This window comes from Misgurnus anguillicaudatus, chromosome 22 (assembly GCF_027580225.2).
Source record: "Misgurnus anguillicaudatus chromosome 22, ASM2758022v2, whole genome shotgun sequence".
Classification (NCBI taxonomy): domain Eukaryota; kingdom Metazoa; phylum Chordata; class Actinopteri; order Cypriniformes; family Cobitidae; genus Misgurnus; species Misgurnus anguillicaudatus.
This window is the reverse complement of record NC_073358.2, coordinates 37,305,421-37,329,252: the sequence shown is the minus strand read 5'-3', so window position 1 is coordinate 37,329,252 and position 23,832 is coordinate 37,305,421. Positions and strand designations below refer to the sequence as shown.

The window sequence follows — 23,832 nt, the reverse complement described above, 5'->3', positions numbered from 1 at the left end:
CAAAATCAATGAAGCATCTTTTCATCTTGTTTTATAGGCAAAATATGACCAGTTCTTCAATTCACTCAGAGATTTTTTCAGAGATTTCTTCAATCTGGACGCAATGAATTATTAATAAATTATACACACCCAGACGCAACAGAACAGCGCTGGTGCCATCACTGTGCATGTTGCTGTTGGTGCTACATTAAATAAAGAGAATCTATTTCATTGCTAAAAACAACATTATTTTGTGTATTTGGTATAATACAATGTGCTTGCGGGGTTTATTTTATGCATACCATACATTTTTGTAGCTCCACATTTCCCTGTCTTCCTGAAACGCACAGATTTTGTACAAAACTCATTAATTTGAAAAGCTCTGTGTGCCTGATTGGCCAGCTAATCTGTACGTTGTGATTGGCCTGAATACTTCTGACGTCAGCCGGAAATGTGACGCTCCTTACCATGTTTGAAGGTTCCTCACAATGCAATGCTAACATTAGTTAACTTACAGGCTGTGAGTCCGAAGCGGGAGGAATTATGCTAATGTCGGTCTTGTCTACAAAACCAATCCCAAGAAGTAAACTGTTGCTTACAATCCGTGTGTTTGTTGTAGTCCAAGAAAAGAGATTTACGTTGGAGATGATAACTCGCGTCATCGTTTACTTTGGGATTTGTACCTTTTGCTTATCGTTAACATGAAATAAATAATACACACTTACACACAAAAGGAAATGTAAAATCGTGAATCGTCAATAGTTGTCCTTTAAAGGACAAAAACATAAACCTTTAATCACTATGCCGAATAAATTAAACAATACAATAATGGAAATTAAATATAAAATTGAATAAACGTCATGCCTGAAACATCTATTTGATATGTTAAACCAGTCAAGTACAATTCTCAGGCTGACAATGGCCAGCTTTCCAATTAATTATCTTACTGTCTCAGCTTTTTGCATAACAAACCAGAAAATTATGGTAGAAAAGAAACATTTATGATAAATGAATATTTCATGTTTATCCAAATGGTTAATATTTCATGAAATGATTTATACATGAAGACAAAATTAGCTCAGGCTGAGACCAATTTCACATTGTTTAAATAAGAACTTGAAAAAACAGATTGTTTTTCTAAAAAAGACGCGGGGAGAAACAGAATACAAGACTATGAATAGAAAAGAAAAACAATTTGATTGAGACAAGGTTAAAAGTGTGGGAAAGTTGAAACAGAGACAAATTGCACTCACCACAGCAGATGACATATAAATCAGCCGCATATAAATCAAGGCAAAGAGAATAATGTACAGCAGATTTCCTTTGATTAAAAAAATCTGTACTTTGGTGCTTTAAATATTCCAATTCCACTTAACTAAATTAAAGGATTAGTCAATTTTCTTAAATAAAAAATCCAGATAATTTACTCACCACCATGTCATCCAAAATGTTGATGTCTTTCTTTGTTCAGTCGCGAAGAAATCATGTTTTTTGAGGAAAACATTCCAGGATTTTTCTCAGTTTAATGGACTGTTTCTTAAGTTTCAACAGAGTTTCAAAGGACTCTAAACGACCTCAAACGAGGCATAAGGGTCTTTTCTAGCGAAACGATTGGCATTTTCGGCAAGAAAAATAAAAAATATGCACTTTTAAAACAAAACTTCTTGTATTCCTCCGGTCCTGTCTGTGACGTGCCAGCGCGACCTCACGTAATACGTCATCACGTCAAGAGGTCACGGATGACATATCAAAACTACGCTCCAGTGTTTACAAGTGTGGAGAAGGAGGACCGTTGCGACGTTGTTGTATGTCGAATGATACTAATTAATGTCTTTGGGTCAGTTTATTGTTTAAAATGGTCCGCAAATGTGCGTTTCATATATGAAACACGTGACCTTTCGACATCATTACGTGAGGTCGCACTGGCTCTTCACACAGCCGGAGGAAGACGAGAAGTTGTGGTTTAAAAGTGCACATTTTTTATTTTCTTGCCAAAAATGACAATCGTTTCGCTAGATAAGACCCTTATGCCTCGTTTGAGATCGTTTAGAGTCCTCTGAAACTGCGTTGAAACTGCAATTTTAAACTGCATTAAAACTGTTAAGTGTTGGGGTCCATTAAAGTAAGGAAAATCCTGGAATGTTTTCCTCAAAAAACATAATTTCTTCTCGACTGAACAAAGAAAGACATCAACAGTTTGGATGACATGGTGGTGAGTAAATTATCTGGATTTTTTTAAAGAAAATGGACTAATCCTTTAAGTGTACAGTACAGACTTGTTTTTATCCCCACCAAAAGAATGTTCAATAATATTTATATATATTTATGTGGATTCATAAAACAGTATAATAACACTAAATATCCCCAGCCATAATGTCTACACATATTCAACAAAAGTAAATAAACACACAACTAAAGAGCAAGCATTCTTTATTTGTAACAGATAACAGGTGACTCACACAGCAGGTGTAGGAAAGACATCATCTATGGCAGGAAACCATCACCCCCACACACACACACATGGAGAGAGAGAGAAAAAAGACGGAGAACCACACTAAAATTCATCATGAAAATCTCAAAAACACAAACAGATCAATAGGACGTTTGTGTGACATTCTTTGTTGGATGGCTGTGATTAATTTCTCTGATTTTCGAGGGGTGGAAAGTGAGAGATGAGTTGCAGCATCTACAAGATTAATGTGCCAATAAAATAAAGGGTTGGGAACCTAGGGTTTTGTTTGAACTGTACTGCTCATCAATTTTGGCTTATGATTAACTGTCACACAGATAACTGGGATTGAGGATTTTTTAAGGATAGAGAAATGACAACCAATGCATCTTTGCACGCAAGCTCAAGAAAAGTTTCATTACTTCACTTACAAAACTCTAGAAAATATGTACTTCCTTATTTTGTAATCTTTTCACAAGAATAAGGAAGTAGTGTCTCAATATCAGCCATTTCTTTGTCCTGACATGCAAATATTTTATAACACTCATTACTCTTTGATAGGCAAGCATGACTTTTACTTCTGCTTATAGTCAGAGATAAAAGATTTAAACAAACACTGCCAGATAAAACTGTCAAAAAAGGTCCCTATCTGTGGTATCCTTTCAAACAGTACACATTTGCACCTAAACAGTTCATATTAGTACGTACTGTAGGTACCAAATACACAAATGATACATATTGGAACCCGTATGTACCTAAATGGCACGTACGGTATTAGGAATGTTTTAAAGAGTACTGCCCTTGTCACAGCATGGGACCATTATTTCTGACAGTGTAAAATATTAAACTGTCTTATAAGTCACCCTCAAAAACAATGAAGTCAAAATATTATTTGAGTCAAACAACCACTGTTTCTCAATGTTACAGAATTAAAATGGTTCTCTCTCTCTCTCTCTCTCTCTCTCTCTCTCTCTCTCTCTCTCTCTGCCCTAATTTATGGCTCCCTGCTGATCTTGGTTTACAAGGTGAGGTTGCTGCAATAATTATCATTTACAAAGGCCCATCCCTGACTCTGGACACACATTGCCATTCAATTAAAGCAAGCACATATCCAGAAGGTCCATGGGTCATGGTTTTAGGTGATCTTGGTCACCGAATAAAGGATAACTCATCATCTCATGAGTTTAGTGCTCTACAGTCCGTCTTTCCCATCTCATTTCGTTTTTCTCGTTTATGTCTCTCAAACACGGACACATTTTACAATCTCTGTTTCCTTACTACCAGTGGCGGCCCGTGAATGCTCTTCCAAGGGGTGCAAATTCAAAATAAGTGTTCGGATTGTCATGTGCGTTGCTTGTGTTTTCAAAATATGGGTGATTCTCATGAAATCCAGACTTAAAAGGTGTCCAGCATCAGATTTTTTAAAAAGCCCTTGAAGCCAATTTTTTTTGCACATATACTGTAAGATTAAGGTCTGAACTTACTATAACCATTATTTTTAGAGGATTTGAAACATATTTCCTATAGAATTATTTACATTTTTTAGATTATCAATATAAAAAATTATCATTACCGCAACATGATATTACATTAAATATATGCATTAACTCTTTTGCCGCCAATGACGAGTTATCTCGTCAATCAAGAGAAAACGCTTCCCTGCCAATGACGAGTATTTCCGGCTTTCACACAATACTGCTATTATCCACCAGGTTGCACCCTTCCCCAACTTTTTAAACACGGAAGTATTGCTCTATGGCAAGCGGCTGCATGTCCGTGTCTGTTTTAAAGTTCGCTCTGAATGGGATCTCTATGAAAAGTCCGTCACAAAAATGGAATTATCTCTGCTTTTTGCTCAAAATTGGGTGTTTTTGCAGAAACCTACCCATATTCAAGAGCTGATTACAAAAGAACTACTGAAGGTTTTTGTTTGAAAGCAGAGGGTCTGTTCTTTCATTTGATATATTCTATTATATATTTAAAGAAGAACATTTTCTGGAAGACATTAAACGTTTGTGAAAATCATGAAAAACACTGGCGCTGGCTGATAACTTTTTTTAAAACGCTGGCGGCGAAAGAGTTAACAAACTCATGTTTCGGTAATGAGAACTAAAAAGTTGTCTAGGTACTATGACAAACAAAATTTTACTTTTATCTGAAGAGAAAAAATAAAAACTGCTTATCTTGAGTGTCACAGTCAATTATGTCCCTAACAATAATTTTTTTATTTTTGAAAATGTTAGTTCCTTGAGGGCTTAAACAATGATTGAAAATTGTTGCGGACTCATGTGGAAGATGAGAAAATTGGTTTTGGACACATTTGAGGGTTTCCCGCAGCATATTTCAGTTAAGGTGGCCCGCGTAAGCTTGGAAACCCTACCGCCTTAACTAGATCGTCCAAAAAAATAAATAATTTCGCTGCACAAAAGGCCGTCAAGTGCATCTCGGAGAATATTGCGTAGGCACATCAAACTGCGAGCGGGGACGCGCAGCACACGGCCGAAATGAGAAAGACGTGGTCCGGACCGTCACTGTCTGTAGGATAACTAGCCAGTTGATAAAACATCTCATAGAATAGCGCAGACGCGCTACACACCGCAAGCGTGCACGCGCACCACACGGCCGAAATGAGATAAGACATGGTCCGTCATGTCTGGAGGATAGCCAGTTGATAAAACACGTGTCCGTGAGAACTGAAAGTGGACTTTTGTTTTGGGTTTATTTAAGCCTGTTATTGTATTAGTCTATAGTTCTTGCAATTTTAAAGTATGTTAGTTTTTGTTGTTTGAGCAACCTGCTAGGGTTTTACGTGCCTGTTGATTAGATATAATTGTTGAGCGCTCTTGCTCACATTATTTATGTCCATTATTTACATGCTACAGTACTTACACTCCTTTAAGATAATGTAATTAATAGTGGGAAATAATCAGTTTTTACCATTTTTCCGCCATCTATCATCGTTCGCCAGACGTTCTACAACATCTGCTTTAGTTTGTGTTTATTAACCCTTTAGTTTCACTTCATCAAGCAGCTATTCCTGTTAGAGGTAAAAACATTTAATTCATTAATAATCTAGTATGTGTTCATTTTTTGTCATAGTTTCTTCAAAATGAAGTTTTATTTGAGTGTTTTAAAAAGAAATATTTTATTTATTTATTTTATTAAAATATTTTAATTTTCATCATGATGCATACGCCCCGCCCATTTGATTGCCACGCCCTCGCCCCAACCCTACCACCTTAACTAACAAATTTTCTGTGGGAAACCCTGCATTCATATTCCCTATTATTTTCTCTACATTTACCAATGATCACCAAATACCGCATGTTTCTTTATTTTTTAATTATAAATATTTCCATGTCAAAGAACCCAAATCCAGTCATGGACACGTTGCGGTAATGAGAATGTTCCCTTTAAATTTGAAAAAACAACAAAATTGGTTTGTATGATGTCATTTGAAATCATGTGCAAGATAGTACATGAAGAGATGTTTGTAACTGTATGCTTCTTATCTTGATACTCTTACTTTGCATTTACTTTTTTTTATCAAAAATGTTTCATAATTTCGCGAGAATCACCCGTAAGTGCCTGCTGCACACGTCAAAATCGTTTATGATAAAAGAGACGCTCACGTTCACAAAATGCACGCAATACACTCCTTCAACAGTAAACTCTGATTACGCATGAGATTATGTGAGTATCTGGCAAATGCGAGCGTCTCTCTATCATAAACCCTTTAGACGCGTCTGCAGCAGGCACTTATTTTGACAAGATCTCTTGATGCGCAGAACACATATTTTGAATTATGACCCACACACATGATGGGCTACATGCATGTTGCGACGAACTTCGCATCGTGGGCCCTCAAAAAAACAAGTCACCGGCTGCCACTGCTTACTAAAATTCCTTTATTTAACAAGCCAGTGCTGCTATCTCTATATTCTGCACTCACGCCACTGGCTGACACATTCAGTGATCACACAAGACGTTTCTATCCATCAGCTTTTTCCTTGTTTCTCCCGAATGGTTGACCATTACATCAGGTTGGGCACTTTTCTCCTGGCGCTCTCTTGCCTGATTTCTGTTCTCCCTCATCTCATGTTTATTTCATGTTTAATTAATTTTCCTTCAGGGCTGCTTTTCTCTCAGGAGTATGGGAATATCTCAATAATTTAGCAGGCTGAGCTACAGTGTGCAAGGCTAGCAGGGCACCCATCACTGGACAAAGAGAAACTTTCACTGGTCTACTAATTCCATAAGCTGAGAGATGATCATCAGTTATCTGCGCTTCTCAGCTGGTTTTGATTTAGATGCCAAGTTTGGCGACGAAACAAAGTACCAGTTTTGTGTATTATAATAAAGGGTATTAAAATGTCAAACTGATATAAATGAATATTACTTTGAACAGGAGAGAATAGATTGAAAATAGGTATAGACCTCAGATGCAAAACCTGACATGTTTTCTTATAAATGCAGTGTTTCCCATACATTGATTTATTTGTGGTGGCCCACCACAGAATCAACACTGCCCCCCACAAATAGAATTTTCATGATTCCCATTTACATTTTTATTTCACTATTTAAAACAGCTTAATTCGGCTTAAAATATAATTTGATATATAATACAGGTCAAATACAGATACAGATCAAAGAGTAGAAGTGAAACATATTTCAGGTGCCAACACTAGATCAAATGCAAACACGACATGATGACATCACATATATGCTAATTAGCGGGTGATGTCATCACCACCACAGTCTCCTCAAAATCCTGTGGGAAACACTGAAATGAGCTTTTTTATCAGACACTTATGTTTAGGTTCAGTAGTTTCACTTTAATGGGAATAAAAAGGTTATAAGTCAGTAAGGCTGTGACGGTTGTCATAACCACCGCACCACCATGGTGTGAATGTCACAAACTATGAAAAATTTAGTGGTGTTTAACGAATTCTTCCAACAAAACGGTATTTCTGAATGGCCAAAAAGCAAGATTTTGTGAATTTCAAGCAAGCATATTTGATAGATGTATAATATGCAAGAACATTAGGTCATAATCATTATCTCATTTTTGTTGAGGTGGCATTTAGCAGCTTTGCATCTGAGCTCTTCATATGCTAAATAAGAAAACTGTGTTAAGGCCGAGGGGCAACCTTTTGATCTCTCTGATGAAGCCAATAAGGAAGTGACTTAAACTGCAATTCATCTACTGGCCACTAGAGACTGACACCAAAAGGGAGTTAATTCGTATAGACCACCATGTTAAAAATGCCCAACTTTACAGTAGAAAATAATATGTTTACAGCCTGGTACAAAAAGTGTTTTTGGTCTGTTTAGCTAATTTTGCCCTTCATGACAAATGTGAGGGGGGTGAATTTATTTGTAACTCGTCCGTTTAAATTATTTTAAGCCTTAAACGTCTGCATAGTTAAGGGCGTGGCCACTTGAGTGAGGTTGAACAGCCACTGCTGTCACTAGAATCAAGCTAGCCAGGCGTGGTTTCAGCAACCAGTCACCTCAGCTTCACCCATGTCCCGCCTCTTTACCCATTTTCGGTTTTCCACGTGTGATTCGCGGTGACGCGCGGCCAAGATGGCGACGGCAGGCAACGCCTATTTTAAGCTTCAAAAACGATCTTCACAAACCAGTGGGTGATGTCACGGACACTACATCCATATTTTTTACAGTCTATGGTTAAGGCATTTTCAACAGCAAAAGAGTATTTATACACATAAAACAAACTATGTGCCAAATATTGTACTAATATTATCACATGAATTGGCTGAAATACCATACTTTTTGGATGCATGGCCTTTAACAAAAACAAATATATTTTTAAATGTCTGTTGGTGGTAAGTTGTTAGCTTTGAGGCACTTTATATGCTAACAGAATGTAAAACATTGATAAAATTTGCTTTTAGCCCATATGCAACTACATAAATTTTCTTTTAACAATGTACCAAAATATTGATGACCTCCTGCACTACACATATTTTTGTCCAATCAAATGCATTCAACAAAAAAACTAAGCAATAACTCTTCCCCAATTTGACCAGTATTACCCCAGCAAGCATTAGCCGTCATTTTACCGTCTATATTAACTATATATCCAATATAGTCCGGCTATAAGTAACCCACTTCTAGCAAAAATAAAGTTAAAGGAATATTCCATTTTCTTAAAAGAAAAAAACAGATAATTTACTCACCACCATGTCATCCAAAATGTTGATGTCTTTCTTTGTTCAGTCCAGAAGAAATTATGTTTTTTGAGGAAAACATTCCAGGATTTTTCTCATTTTAATGGACTTTAATAGACACCAACAATTAATACTTAACTCAACACTTAACAGTTTTTTTCAACGGAGTTTCAAAGGACTATAAACAATCACAAAAGAGGCATAAGGGTCTTATCTAGCAAAATGATTGTGATTTTTGACAATAAAAATAACAAATATACACTTTAAGCACAACTTCTCATCTAGATCCGGTCGTGATGCGCCAGCGTGACCCCACGCAATACGTCATGACGTCAAGAGGTCACAGAGGACGAACGCGAAACTCCGCCCCAGTGTTTACCTGTGTTGAGAAAGAGGACTGTTCCGACGTATTTGTATGTTGAATGATACTAATTAATGTCTTTGTGTCAGTTTATTGTTTACAATGGTCCGCAAATGTGCGTTTTATATATGTAACACGTGACCTCCCTACGTCACTACGCATTTACGTTAAGTCGAGCTGGACCGGACCTAGACGAAAAGTTGTGATTTAAAAGAGCATATTTTTTATTTTTCTTGTCAAAAATGACAATCGTTTCGCTAGACAAGACCCTTATGCCTCGCTTGGGATCGTTTAGAGTCCTTTGAAACTCAAAAAACATAATTTCTTCTCGACTGAACAAAGAAAGACATCAACATTTTGGATGACATGGTGGTGAGTAAATTATCTGGATTTTTCTTTTAAGAAAATGGAATATTCCTTTAAATGTAATTACAAGGTGTTTGCTCTCATTTATTATATTTAATTCATTTTTCGGCTATGGTTAGACGTCTAATAAATATTCACTGACATAACTAAACTTTGCCTTGTTTAAGCCTAGACGTCTAGGATGTGTTTGAATTGTTATTAGATGTTTTTTAAAAAGCAACTATGGTCCGATTCACAATTTGACATTTCCTTTGGTGTGTAAGTGTGTATAAGTACATGTTAACGAAACGCAAAAGTGTTCTTGGACTACAACAAACACATGGATTGTAGGCAACAGTTTACTTCTTGGGCCTGTTGACGTAGACAAGACCGACATTATCATAATTCCTCCCGCTTGGACTCACAGTCTGTAAATTAACGGCTGTCAGCATTGCATTGTGAGCGAATCTTTCAAACATGGTAAGGAGCGTCACATTTCCGGTTGACTTCAGAGGTATTCAGGCCAATCAATATGTTGGCTAATCAAGGACACAGCACTTTTCAGATCGATGAGCTTTGTACACAATCAGAGCTTTAAGGAAAGCAGTATATCTGGAGCTACAAAAATGTGGAAAATAATGTGGGGTTTTTTAAACCATAAACCACGTAAACACATTGTATTATACACAAAATAATGTTGTTTTTAGCAATAAAAATTGGTGCTCTTTAAATGCAAACTTGCATGATTGGACATCATGTATCATGACTGTGAGTCTGTGACATAACTAAATAAGTACCGATGCTTTTTGTTTCACATTTCACTTTTACTCGTGACAGGAAAGCATCAACGCTAGAAGAATGTTTCCTGATGTCACCAGAACTACTGATTCATATCACACCAAAGCACTGCTTTCCGGAAACGTTTTTATGCAACTGGTGGGTGAGCCTCAAAGCTCCACCATCATATAATAAATGTTAATAATATTCATGTCACACAATCTTTCTACTGTAGTAAAGGTTGCTGTTTACGTCAATGTAATGATGTCATGCTCTCTCACACACGCACACTTTAATATTGGCAGAGTAAGGTCATGTCAAAAATTAAAATCTTTGATGCTCCCATTCTCATTATTAGATTATAAGACTTCCAGCCTGGATTTCACAAACAGGCGCCCAGATTTTCCGTTCCTGAAGGTTCTGTGTAAATCAGTATCACATCTGTTTTGCTGTTTTCATGACACTTTGCACGCATCTTTATGTCAGCTGTGTTTGAGAAACACAAAACGTAACACAATCTTTCCAATGATAAAGTAGATATATGGTGATATAAGTAAATGCAAGACACCCATCATACTTCTTCACTCTGGGTTAGATTGCAAATATTGATCCTTTTATCCGTGTACGTTTATTAATTTAATTTGAAATCACAGTACGATGCATTTCAATGAGTCATTGTCAATTACAATCCAAAAATATTAATTTCATCTTGGTAATGCAATTAAACTTCTTTTAAAGTAATTGAATCAAGTTTGCCAAAGTTACAGGCACACTCTCAAAGAGAGCTCTGTAATGCAGCATAACTTACTTTATGACTTGCTGAATCAACAATCTCTGTACATTTAATATTTCTCATGGACCTTCCAATTTAATTCTCATCATAAAACAGAGCCCTGCAGTTTGCCAAACTCCCATTGCACTTGCCAAACCAGGAATCGAAAACTATTTACATACTCGTATTTTTCGTAGCGCTGACAGGCAGCTATTGCTACTAATATAAAAGCAACCGGACCTTATGTAATGCCATTTTGTAAATACCATAATCATGGTGTAGTAAAAATGATGTTAATGTTAATATTTTATAGGCTAAATGACTGTATTATGGCTTCCACCAATCATCTTCACCCACACACATGCTAAATTTTTTATGTAATGGTATATGATCCTATTATATTATTTCTATTCTTTGTACAAATCCCAGTCGGGGCACACATACTGTAATTTCTTTACATGCATGTATAATTCACACAGCTGGGCTTTTTTAAAGGCTATCAGAACGCTGTTTGTGCTTGGACAATTTCTCCTTATAGCTTTATCCATCTACGGTATCCTTCTACCTCTTTCTATCTCTGTCTCCATAGATACGTAGACAGCTATGCCCATCCCTGCCAGGGATTGAAGCTCACTGGAAGTAGGTCAGCTTATGTTGCACTTGGCATAAGGTAAAAGCAGAAAGTGCATTAAATCAGCAATTTTGTATTAATGTTCATCTAACCCTCAAACGGACACTTTTGTTTATATGAAATATGTAATATGAAATATGTTTCAGTTTAAGGTTAACACAAAAGCAGGGAAGGGTGACTATTTGTGGGATTCTGTCAGCCGAGAAAAACAGGACATGCTGTTAATTTTGAGGTAAACATGAAGTAAATAACTCGTAATCATTGTCAAACAAACAATTTCAGTCTTTTACTACAGCAGTAAGGAAAAAATAACCAAAGACATCCACACTCCCATCATGGAACCACAAACTCTCTTGACATAAACTGACAGCTTTCAGCACAAACATATCGGCCGTGTATAACCAACGTGATCTCATGAGAATACGTGTATTTTTACGTAAAGTGTGGTTGTACTACATGGGTGATTCTCACGAAACCATTGAAACACCACGACACTACTGATTTTAGCTTTAAAATGTGTAATATAGTAACATTAAAAAGCATCAGAATTGACACAATACTGTGTTCTACCTTGCACAATGTGTGATTTCAATATAAGAATTTATAATTGTCAATTTTATCTCATTTTCTGCTGAAATTCTCATTACCGCAATGTGTCCGGCTGTGTTTGAACATGCGTTATGTTCTAATTTAATCAAATTAACACAAAAATATTAAGAAAAAAAAATAAATGGATGTTTTGCTAGACTACTTTAGATGACAGAAAAAATATTTACTGAATATTCATGTATAATAATAATGAAGAAAAATTAGGAAAATGATGTGTCCATGCCTGATGTTCTCATCCTCCGCAACACTTTTTGAGAACAGTTTAAGCACACATACAGAATTTTAATAAAGTTTGATTTTGAGTGACCAAGCACATGGAGCAGTTACTTCAAGATGGCTACCAGGTAAGATCATTTTTTTTACAGTTAATTTGAAATATTGTCTTGTCAGAATGCTTACACGACATTTTGATTATCATTACCGCAACAGATGCTTATTAAATGTTAATTTAATTAATAGAAGCATAATACTTTGATTTTAAATGCATGTGCAGAATCTCCAAATTATGTTCTTCATGTCATGTCATTTTGAAAATATGTCAGTGTTGATGTTTTCTGACTGTTGCGGTAATGAGATTTTTGAGGACTAATTTTTTAAATTATGTTACAAAAAGTGTTAAATGATAAGTAAAAGTTTTTAAATGAATGTTCCCATTTACTCCAGACTTTGCTTTTCAATGTCTGGTGGGAAAAAAAGTAAATTTAAGCAATTTTTACATTTTCATGCTTGACATTTTTAAAACCAAGTTTTCGTGAGAATCACCCACATGTACACTTAAGTTTTCATACACACTGAAACTTATGATATAGATGTGTTGACGGGACTAATACATAAATTATTTACGTATTAACAGCTTTACACACATTCAGAACTGTACGTATTCCTATTTATAAATATTCAAATCGCGAGCATTGCCGTTTCTTTCTCATCATATTAATGACATGTTTTCAGCCATATTTTCTAAATTACTATTTAAGACAGTTTACTTATTTACCTAATGAAATGTTCATGAGAATTACATAACATTACAAAAGACTACACTTTAAAACCTTAAAATGAATAACATTTCTGTAATCATTTCACCATTTTGTAATATTTAGTTTGTTTCCCATGACACACAAAAGGCGTTTTCTCCTATGCAAAAATAATTACACAAAAATACAACATAAATTCACAAAAGATGTTCATTTTATTAACTTGCTGTAATGCACATCTTAAAAATTAATACGATTGTGAGGAACAGTTTCAAATTCAGTCCAAATTCAATTTATCCAGCGATCTTGATTCCAGTTCTTATCAGCGGCCGTAAACGTCAAATCTCGAGTTCAGTATGAATTCGGATTCAAATATTGAGCCTCAAAAAGCTTTACGACACATTGCTTTACGGCACTGATATCAAACTCTCATTTACTTCTCTATAGACAGTTTCAGCAGTAACAACATAAACAAGCTGCTTTTGTGGTCAACACGTAACTTCCTGGGAACTCCGCTAAGAATAAATAACAACAAAGTACTTTAAACGTAGTTGATTTATATAACAAGCAAAATACAACAAAACATTTGTTATTTTCAACGAGGTATTTGTTCAAGAGTGAAAACTGAAAGCCGAAGTAAAGTTCGGACCAGATGCACGTGCGTCCGATGAAACTGTCTATACTTTATGTACTCCAGAGAGGACTGTGGCTGCAGCGCATTATCATTTTAACTACTTTTGGTATTGCTTTTGAAATTTCGCAATAAATAAATTATTATGATTACACTTATTTGTTTCTTATGCTTTTTATTTATAACAGTAAATGGCTTTAATAAACTGTTTTGGGTATGACTGTATTAGCAGGCAGCTAAAATATCTTTTAAATGTTATATTGTTACTTTTATTCCAAAAACGTTCTTACACATTTCTGTACATTATGTTGCATGATATAAAAATAATACATTTTATTTTATAATATTATATTTTTGGTATAAAAGGGTTTGGGTTGAGTGTAAGGTTAAGGTGGTAACATTATCGATATAATGGTTAAAGGGAAATTATACAGCAACCTTCATAGTTTGAAAGATTTGTACTGTAAATGTTTTACATTTTGTAGCTGTAAAAACGTAATAATGCTACAACTAAATGTTGCAAATACGTCTACTCATCAGCATCTATTTAAACAAAAAATATGTTTCGTGTTTTTGAGAGTTCCAAGTTAATACTATGTAATAACAGTGAGACCCGGCTGGTATAACCAATAAAAGCAGTCAGAGAAGAGTTGAACCGACTGGAGCTCATTCATTTAGCATCCACAGGACAGAACACACTAAAGCGCCCCCGCCGCTGAAACCTTTTGCTGACTAACCACTTCCAAGGGTCCATCAATCTGCGAAGCTGTCAAACACCCCCCTGAAGTGAACGTACTGTATGTGATCAAACCTTCCTATTGACGTAACCATTACTATTATTACTGGGGTGATCCTTTCCTCAGGGGAGCCTGATGTCTACTGCAAACGTGAGCAAATGCAAACCTTACCGTTTCTAAAAATAAAACATAATGGGGCACAGAGGTTCCATGTATAGATGGAGGAACAATGCTTAGCGATTGAGTTTCTTAAGGTCAAATATATTCATGAATTCAGTGTTATCTAAATTCGGTTACGCAGTAATACAAAGACGACATCTTAAGGTTTAAAAAAGATTCGCTTGTTTGTTTCTTAAGGCCACCTATTGTTATATTCATGGTGAGAACTAGTTAATCTACACATAAGTTGGGAAAGCACAATTTCATATCTCCAATACACCGTAACCTGCTTGTTTTTGAGAGGAAAGCAAGTACCTAAAGGAACCCACAATGACACAGGGAGGACATGCAAACTTAACCTCATCCACTGAGGCACTGTGCTGCCCCAGTTTTTAAAAAAAGTTAAGATAATAACTAAGGTATGAACTTTATGCTTTCTAGGGCTGCACAAAATATAAAATTTGTTGAAATATTATAGATGAGCATACAGCAATATGTATATCCCAATAGTTTGCAGCAATAATGTCAAACATGTATGTTTGTTACACAATTTTCAGTTTTTAAACATATATTGATAAGTTCAAATTTATTTTTCAAACTTAAAGCTCCACTGTGTACTTCTTTTAGTTAATTCTTAGCAAAAACCCATGTTTTCTTTCAAAAGTATGTGCTCATTCATGTGTAATTACTTCCACCCCACTAATCAAAGTATTCTCGTAAGTGTAGAATCTGCTATTTAAAATACATACCGCCGTATCGCTCTCTGGCTGAATCCATGTTGTGCCTCCATCTTTGAAATACATTCGCCGACTAGGGACATTCCTGAAATTCAAGCTCCGCCTTTCGCGCTTTCAGACTACACTCACGCTGGTTGCACGGAGGTTGCATGTGTAGGCGGTATACGTCATCAAGACAGACTTATTTCAGAATATTAACAATTATAAAGCTGACAATTATTCTTAGTTAATTGTAAATTGATGTTATATGCTTATGACTTGCGAATGTAATGCTCAGTTAATTTAAATAAACCAGGCTTGATGACGTATGCAGCCTGCGACCTGCGTAGACTGAATCCTTCGGCCGCACGCCGTGTTACCTGCGATCTAATGCTTTGAAAGCCTGTTGAAGAACTATTCTCGAGGACATTAAAACAAGTCGCCAAGGAAGCGAAACGGGGATTTTAAACAACAACGCGACAGGAAAAACATCAAGACCAAAGTCAATATTGGAGTTAGTTTTCCAAGATGGGGCTCAACAATGGACACTGAAGTTGCTAAGTTACTTTATATATTCACCACAGGTAATTCAGCATATTCGTTTACATCTATACAGTATATGGTGTAAACTTGAAGTTTTATAGTTCCTTGGCTAACTATAGCATGGTTATGCAGTTAGTGTAAACACGCATGTGGTTTTGTGTGCTCGAACCGCCACACGCCGTCTCTCCGCCCATTTATGTAATCTGAGGTACTGAGATAAATGTTTTTTATCTTTTCTGACCTCTAACACAAACACACGGTGACAGCGCTATTTTTAGCCTTTCATTGATAAAACGCCGTTGATCTGCGCGTCGTTCGTTTCATTTTACAAGCGTGTGAAAGTTGTGCAATCTTATTTCACCAATATCAGAGAAAGCTCTTACATATACACGGACATGTAACGTTTACTTAAAACATAAGCATTGGACTCTGACATATTAGTTTCGCGTCCATGTGATTACTCCAGCTCATAATTAAATGACAGGAGAGGGACTCGTCCACAGACCATCTCCTCAGTAATCTGGAGAGAAGCGGTCGAAATAAAGAGACGGATTTAAACACCAAGTGTAAACGTAATGTACGTGTCTCTCTCGTCCACTTGTGATCTGATCGACGAAAACACATCTAAATACCAAGTGTAACAGCCCCTGTGATATTTTTCCTCGCGTGGATGAAAAAGGAGTGTCTAAGCTACGTTTATGGTTGTTTTTGTATGTGATTTTAAGCGGACATATCATGACAATCAGACTTTTTACATGTTTAACATAAATCTGTGTGCTTTGACGGATCACACGATTGCAAATTGTTCATTTTTTCATTGCTTTAGCTTTAGCTACTGGAAGCCATGTTAACCTTGACATGACAGGGCCACCGTACTAGTTAAAACGCGTTCGGAATGGTGGGGGCTAGAGCGTAATAATCAGTTGGTTGTCATATAGATTTTTACCGCTAGATGGGAGTAGATCCTACACAGTGGGGCTTTAAAGCATCATATCACATATAATTAATCGCATTATTTTGCAAGTTGCATATAGCAGCCATAATGCTTTCTTCAAAAAACGCTATGCACCATACATAAACATTTATTACTCATAGCAACTCTCATCAATACAGTTGCTCTTCGACAGCACTCAGATATTATGTGTCATTTCCATAGTCAAATTTACAGTGACCCTGTTTATATTTGTACCTAGCCTATCTTCTGTTCAGATATGCTAAGTACAAGTTTAAACATGGTAAAAAGGATTACATTTGACTATTTAAATTATGTAATGTCCGAGTGCTACCTGAGATCAACTTAACTGAGCCTTAACAGAGCATTGCTGTGAGTAATACATGTTTGTGTAAGGTGCATAACTTTTTTGGAGGACATACTGTATAAGAAGCATTAATTAATAATGCCTGTAATAGTCATAGTATTCACTGACAAATGTACCACAATCAGATTTGGCTTTACCACGATCCTATTAACACTATCAACCTTATTTACTTTACAGCATTGCTGATGTCAATAGAGATCTGGCAGCTATATTATAGAACTGCTGTAGTTACAAATAAATCATGTCAGTCTTTCCTTAGTCTCTTGTAGCCTTCATTCTGAAGGTCTGCGAAGCATGGCCGCTGTTAATGGCCAAAGACCACCCAGAGGACATATGACTGATACCAGGGTTCCCACTCCTTGGTTAACTTCAAATTCAAGGACCTTTCAAGGACTTTCCAGGTCCAATACCCTCAAATTCAAGGAGACATTTTAAGTGAGAGTAAGGTTACATCGTGTTATCTTTTAAGATACATTGTTACAGTTCCCTTTCGAGGGAACTCGCGCTGCGTCACTGCGGTGACACTTTGGGGACGCCTCCAGGGCTAAGTGCGTCTGAATGCTTATATCAAATTCAACCAATGGTGAGGTTTAACGACAAAGACAGGGTGACGCGGGAGCCAGGAAGTATATCGCTATCTGAAATATTGCCAAAGACGGCGTTACAGGGATGCAGGAAGTATGACAAGGGAGTAGGCTTGCCGCGATAGTCGGTGAAACGGTGATTACCGGTGCTTCAGCCTCTCACCGGTTAGAACACTTGCCCACCGCGACACCGTCTTTCACCGTCGTTTTGATATTTTTGTGTAATTAAATCATTTAGTTTCGTTAGAGAGAGCAAACACACTGAATGTGTCTGCTCAGCGGAGCTGAACGCGCGTCCCGTCACAGAGCAGCAGGTGTCAGATTTCATTTATTTCTATCAGAGTGTGTGAGGCAAGCTGACTGACCAGATGATGGCAGAAGCCGCGTGCTTACTCATTTTTGTTATAATATACATATATGATGTTTAATATAAGCGAGATCGTTTTGTTGTTGTGTTTTTCATCAAGAAAAATAAACCATTCAAGCAGCGTTTTATGGAGAAGTAGCCGGTTGCTCTGCTTGGGACTGGCGGGTTCTGTCAGAATTACCTATTATTGACTCAAGCACTTAATTAAACCAGCTGTTGCACTTGCATTGCACGCAAATTCATACGCGATTTAACGCAGCGTACGCAAGAACTGCATTTAAACAGTTGCGTAATTCAAAAGTGAAAGTAAAATGTGCACGTCTGCATGCGCATTTATAAGCCCCTCCCACACGGTGATACCGGGATCACCGGGTTTGTGACGCGCCAATTAACCTGTGGTAAAATTCTGTCACCGCGGCAACCCTACAAGGGAGACGCATTGTCTCGTTCCCTTCTCAGGGAACAACAGTTACATACGTTACCCGAGACGTTTTCATGTGTCAAACATACAATTGTGATGTCAGAGGTCGCACGCCTCTGGAGCAACTAGGGGTTAAGTGTCTTGCTCAGGGACACAATGGTGTGTCACAGTGGATTCGAACCTGGGTCTCTCACACCAAAAGCGTGTGTCTTCACTAACCCCAATATGTTTTTTTTCCCAGAAAATTTCTTGCATAAAATAGATTCAAGCACTTTCAATATTTTTACAAACTTTACAAACGAATTTTTCCCCCAGATTCCCAAACTTTCAAGGATTTCAAGGACCCGTGGGAACCCTGTGATACGTAAAGCAGCGGTGTGCAAACAAACATCTCTGAAGTTCATTAACAACAATGGCAAACACGTCAAGCAAAACTCTGGGACGTCTTTTAAGGACTTTATGCAGTAAACTTTGCATTCTTTTCGGCTTTGCATTGTTTCCATGCGGACTGTTAAAGAACGCAACACACACGTCTCCCGGAAATCCTGTATAATTCAACCAATCAGATGACAACTTTTTAAGATGCTGAAGTGTTTCCAGAAAAGTGTGCCGTATGCATCAGACGTTCAGCCAACGGTCCTTTGGGCACTATGTCTGAGGCGATCATTTGTTTACCCTGCTGAAAAAAATAGCATACCAGCAAGACCAGCATATGTTGTGTTTTGGTGCTGGTTTGCTTGTGAACACCAGCTAAACCAGCATCAGCACCAGCATTTGCACCAGCTAAACCAGCACCAAACCAGCATTAGCACCAGCATCCCATGCTGGTCATACCAGCAAGACCAGCATATGTTGTGTTTTGGTGCTGATATGCTGGTGACCACCAGCTAAACCAGCATCAAACCAGCATAATTCCCATGCTGGTCCATGCTGGTTTGATGCTGTTTTTTTCAGCAGGGTACACCATACAGGAAACAAAATGTGTATACTGATACTAGTATTTTATGTTCTTACAAGTGTTTAATTTTGACCTACTTAGTTTCACATTGTTATATGGCAGTTCAACAGTCTATAGATCATCGGCTTTATTCTCTATTCCATTCACATTCAAAGGCCAAGTGGTGAACACCTCAGCCTTAAATTGAAGCACAAGGATAAGGTTTCCTGATAGTTTTACATCAGTGCTATATCATATGCCAGGGCTACACTGTTGCTAATAAAGGTGTTTTTACATGGTTTCCTTCCACAGACCAAAAACTATACACACCTTGATCTACACACACACTGAGCGAAGGGCAACTGACATCTCCAATTCGCCTAACCTGCATGCTGTAATGGCATTGAAAATATACATAACATGTTTATCTATTCCAGTTATTTTAATCAAAACAAATATAATGCTATACCATACACACCATTTGAAATAATTTTTTTTCATCTTTGTTGCAGCAGTTTTGGAAAGGACTTTTTCTGTGCCACTGTGTACAAATCATTAATGAGTTTGGGTGATGAGTTTTTGGCCCTGAGCCTGCAAGTCATAACAAAGCGTTCAGCTGGGTTCTAGTCTTGGCTTTATGCAGACCAGTAAAGTTCTTCCAGACCAGACTGAAACAATTATTAGGGCCCAGGCACCCAAAAAGCGCATTTAAAGAGACTATAACAACAAACCGATTCGAAACACGGGAGCAAGGAGCAATTTGGTGAACGTTGGGGATAAAAAGTGACCCTGTCTGTTAAAGGGGCCATGGCATGAAAATCTGACTTTTTCCATGTTTAAGTGCTATGATTGGGTCCCCAGTGCTTCTATCAACCTAGAAAATTTGCAAAAGATCAACCCAGTAACTTAGTTTTGGCAAACCATTTTCTACAAGCACATGAAAAATTGGTTGTTGAAATTTGGCTCTCCTTATGATGTCATAAGGAGCTGTTATTATAATAATACCACCCCTTAATCTGCACTATCCAACCACAGCACTGCCATTTAGTGCAGAGAAAAGCACAATTGAGTTTTAATCGCAACAAACCACCATCATTGTGTTCAGTGTTTGAATTTCATCAGCTCATTTGCATTTTAAAGGACATACCCAAAACGACACATTCTTGCACACACCTACAAAGTGGCAATTTTAACATGCTATAATAAATTATTTATATGGAATTTTGAGCTAAAACTTCACATATGTGCTCTGGGGACACCAAAGATTTATTTGACATCTTAAAAAAGTATTGAACCATAGCCCCTTTAAATCCAGGCATCTCATAATCTTATGAGATTAGGAGCATCAAAATTTTATTTCAACAATGAATTCTTTGACATGGCCTTACTCAGTTCATTTTAAAGATATAAAACATGTTCTTAACAAATATTTAGAATGATATTTTGTATAAAACATCACAAAAATGACTTAGTTTTCAAAGGCAGGGTCAGACGTTGTTGTCTCAACATAAGCACCAGACTCCATCATGCGAATTGTACTGACAATCTCTCGTCATAACAGGTGTTTTAAAGCAGGGGGCCTAGGAATGACTACAGATGACTGAAAACGATTTAAAATGAGACAAAACAAGCATTAAAATAATACGCATTCAAATAATGTTCTGGACAATGCTGGGTACTTGAAATTAAAATGGCTAGAGATCCATAAGGTAAGGGTCACCGAAACCTGTCAAGTCAACAAGCAAACTAACAGGAAACAACCTGTTAGTTTTCTAAACAACCTGTTAATAGGTAATCGACAACTTTATGCTAAAATCACACCAATGTTGCGTCAACACATGTGCAAACAAAACATAAAACACAGAAAAGAACAGATCGTCATGAATTTGTAACAATTAAAGCATCTGACGCTTTCTTCTTCGATCGAGTGCGTGACTAACGCCCGTATGCGCTCGCGCATCTTTCGCTACCCGCGATGTTTACCCAACCAAAAAGGCCTACGTTTAAAAACACGACATTTAAAAATCGCCATTTATGCAAACGAAAATCTCCTTACCGGTCCTCTTCGCTTTAAAGTCACGTTCTTCCACAGGAGAAGGTGTAGCTGGTGAAGAAATCCCATTTTGGATGAGTTGGAGAATCGCTCCCGGTGAAGTCACAATAATGATTTATTTATCACAGTGTCGCTGTTTTGGAATTGTCTGCATTTTGTCGTTCCCGGCGTGTGACAAAGCCAAACATCCTGTCATGAAAGGGCTTGGTTTGTCAGAACAAAATGCTCTTTTGGTAGCAGCAGATCTATACTCGCATCTCACTAAGCAGTGGGCGGAGATACGCGTGTCAGCTTCATGCAAACGTAGTCGAACCTTTTCTTACTGTTAAGTAACTTGAAACCGATGTGTCAAGTAGATCAGATGTGATTTTATTGTAATCTAGTGGCTGCTTCAGATGGATTACTGATGCGCTGCTGAATCCTCATCATTCTGCGACGCCTGGCTATTTATAGAAACTCCATCGATGTGAAAACATGTTTTAATCTCACCACAGTCTTTACTTCTGGGATTGATGATAATCCGGACTGGTTGACGTCCTGGTTGAACGGACTTCCACAGGACCACATATGCGGATGTCGTGCATCGCGTGAATGTTGTGGTGTTTGATCAGAATATGTTATTCTAACAGAGAGTTACCATTTAAATGAGTTGATAGTGATAAAAGGCAAATAGCACCCTCTGCAGTTCAATGTGTGATCAACAGAATTACAGATTAAAGGATCAGATTACATTTCTCCTATTGTCCACAACTACATTTGAAGGCCCCCACACTGTCAGAAAAAAGTTTTTTAAAGCGTACTGCAAAAAGGTTTTGCTTATTTTATTCCTTGTTTTCTCTTTTTAAGTCATCTTAGTACTGTGAGACACTTTTTCAAACTGATCAATAAATTATCATGTTGTATTAATGAAAAAAAAATTAAAAAAAGAACATTTGTGTAAATATTTCAGACAGTGAAGATTCAAATGATATTCTTTATGACAAATCATAACCAGTATGAATTTGTGCACAGCACTTAAAATGTACAGTGTGGGTTGGAGAGCAGGTTGTGTTTTTTAGCACTGCAAATTTATGACTGCTACAGCAAAACAGTGGGTGTTGAATGGTTTCTTAACCTGCTGCTAAAATGATCTGGTTGGTCAAAGACTGACTATATTTTCAAGATTGAGTGATCTTTTCAACAACAGGAAAAAGGAAAGTTTTTGCAGTTTTGCAAATCTTGTTATCAACCCATCAACCTCACAACAAAACCACAGATTATAAAAGAACCAAGATGAATCCAAAAGTCTAAACTATTATTATTATTATTGCTATTCGACCTCTTATAATGTTAATAAACTATAAATATGAAGTCTGGCAATGTGTAAACTAAAACATTTAATAGTCCAAATCTTAACTCCACACTCTTTACAATGTTAGATTTACTCGTTTCAAATAGTTGGTACATAAAGGGGTGGTTTCCCGGACAAGGCTTCCTTGTCCCAGACTAAAATGCATGTTTGAGCTGCTTTAATTGAAAAAACGCCTTGTCCTGTTTAATTTTAACATATATCTTTGTCATTGTTTTGTCTTGAAATGTACACCTGTAGTGTTTTTTGTAAGGTATGTTTGTAAAAACGTCTTAAATGACCTAATATTAATAAGGCCTAGTCCTGGATTAATCTAAACCCTGTTCGGGTCTATATTTTTTAATGATAAAACCTCATTGTAAGGACCTGTTTTACAATAAGTATTTTTTTATTACTTGTTTACATATGAAGAGTTTCGTTGCAAAACGAGATAAATCCGTTTTTAACATTTTTGTCAAAACATGTTTATTATTATGTTATCATGTTATTATTTTGTTTTATGATGCCACTTAGCTGTATTTTTTTAAGTTAGGAAGTTTTAAATCAAAACAAACGATTTGAATTGATATTAATTGGAATGCACAACAAAAAAACGAGATTTCTGACAAATTAAAAAAACGGAGTTATCTCGTTTTGCAAAGAAACACTTCATATAAAACCACTGCACTTTTGTTACATTTAAATCAATAAGCACATTAAATATATATTTCAACACATTAATCTGTACACTTGGGGAAAGGTTGAAAGTTAAAATGCTTTAGCCCCATCAAAAAGCTAAAAAAAACTGATTGTAGCTGTGTGGTGTTGGTTAATATCTCTGTGGCAATCTTGCTTACTTTGCTACATCAGTATGTTAGGAGCTTGGGAAGTGCAAGACCAACATCAGTATCTTAAACTAGTTTACACTATTTAATTTGAACATAAAA

The 23,832-nt window shown here is 36.7% G+C and overlaps 1 protein-coding gene across 3 annotated transcripts in view; it reads right to left on the bottom strand.

Moving 5' to 3' along the window:
* Window positions 1–22,163, bottom strand: part of abca2 (ATP-binding cassette, sub-family A (ABC1), member 2) — a 95,783-nt gene extending 73,620 nt beyond the window's left edge. For all 3 annotated transcript variants that reach the window (XM_073860303.1, XM_073860305.1, XM_073860304.1), the window contains exon 1: window positions 21,562–22,163. In XM_073860303.1, coding sequence (XP_073716404.1) covers window positions 21,562–21,627 — 66 coding nt within the window. In that variant the 5' untranslated portion in view covers window positions 21,628–22,163. The remainder of the gene's footprint in view (window positions 1–21,561) is intronic.
* Between the last annotated feature and the right edge of the window lie 1,669 nt (window positions 22,164–23,832).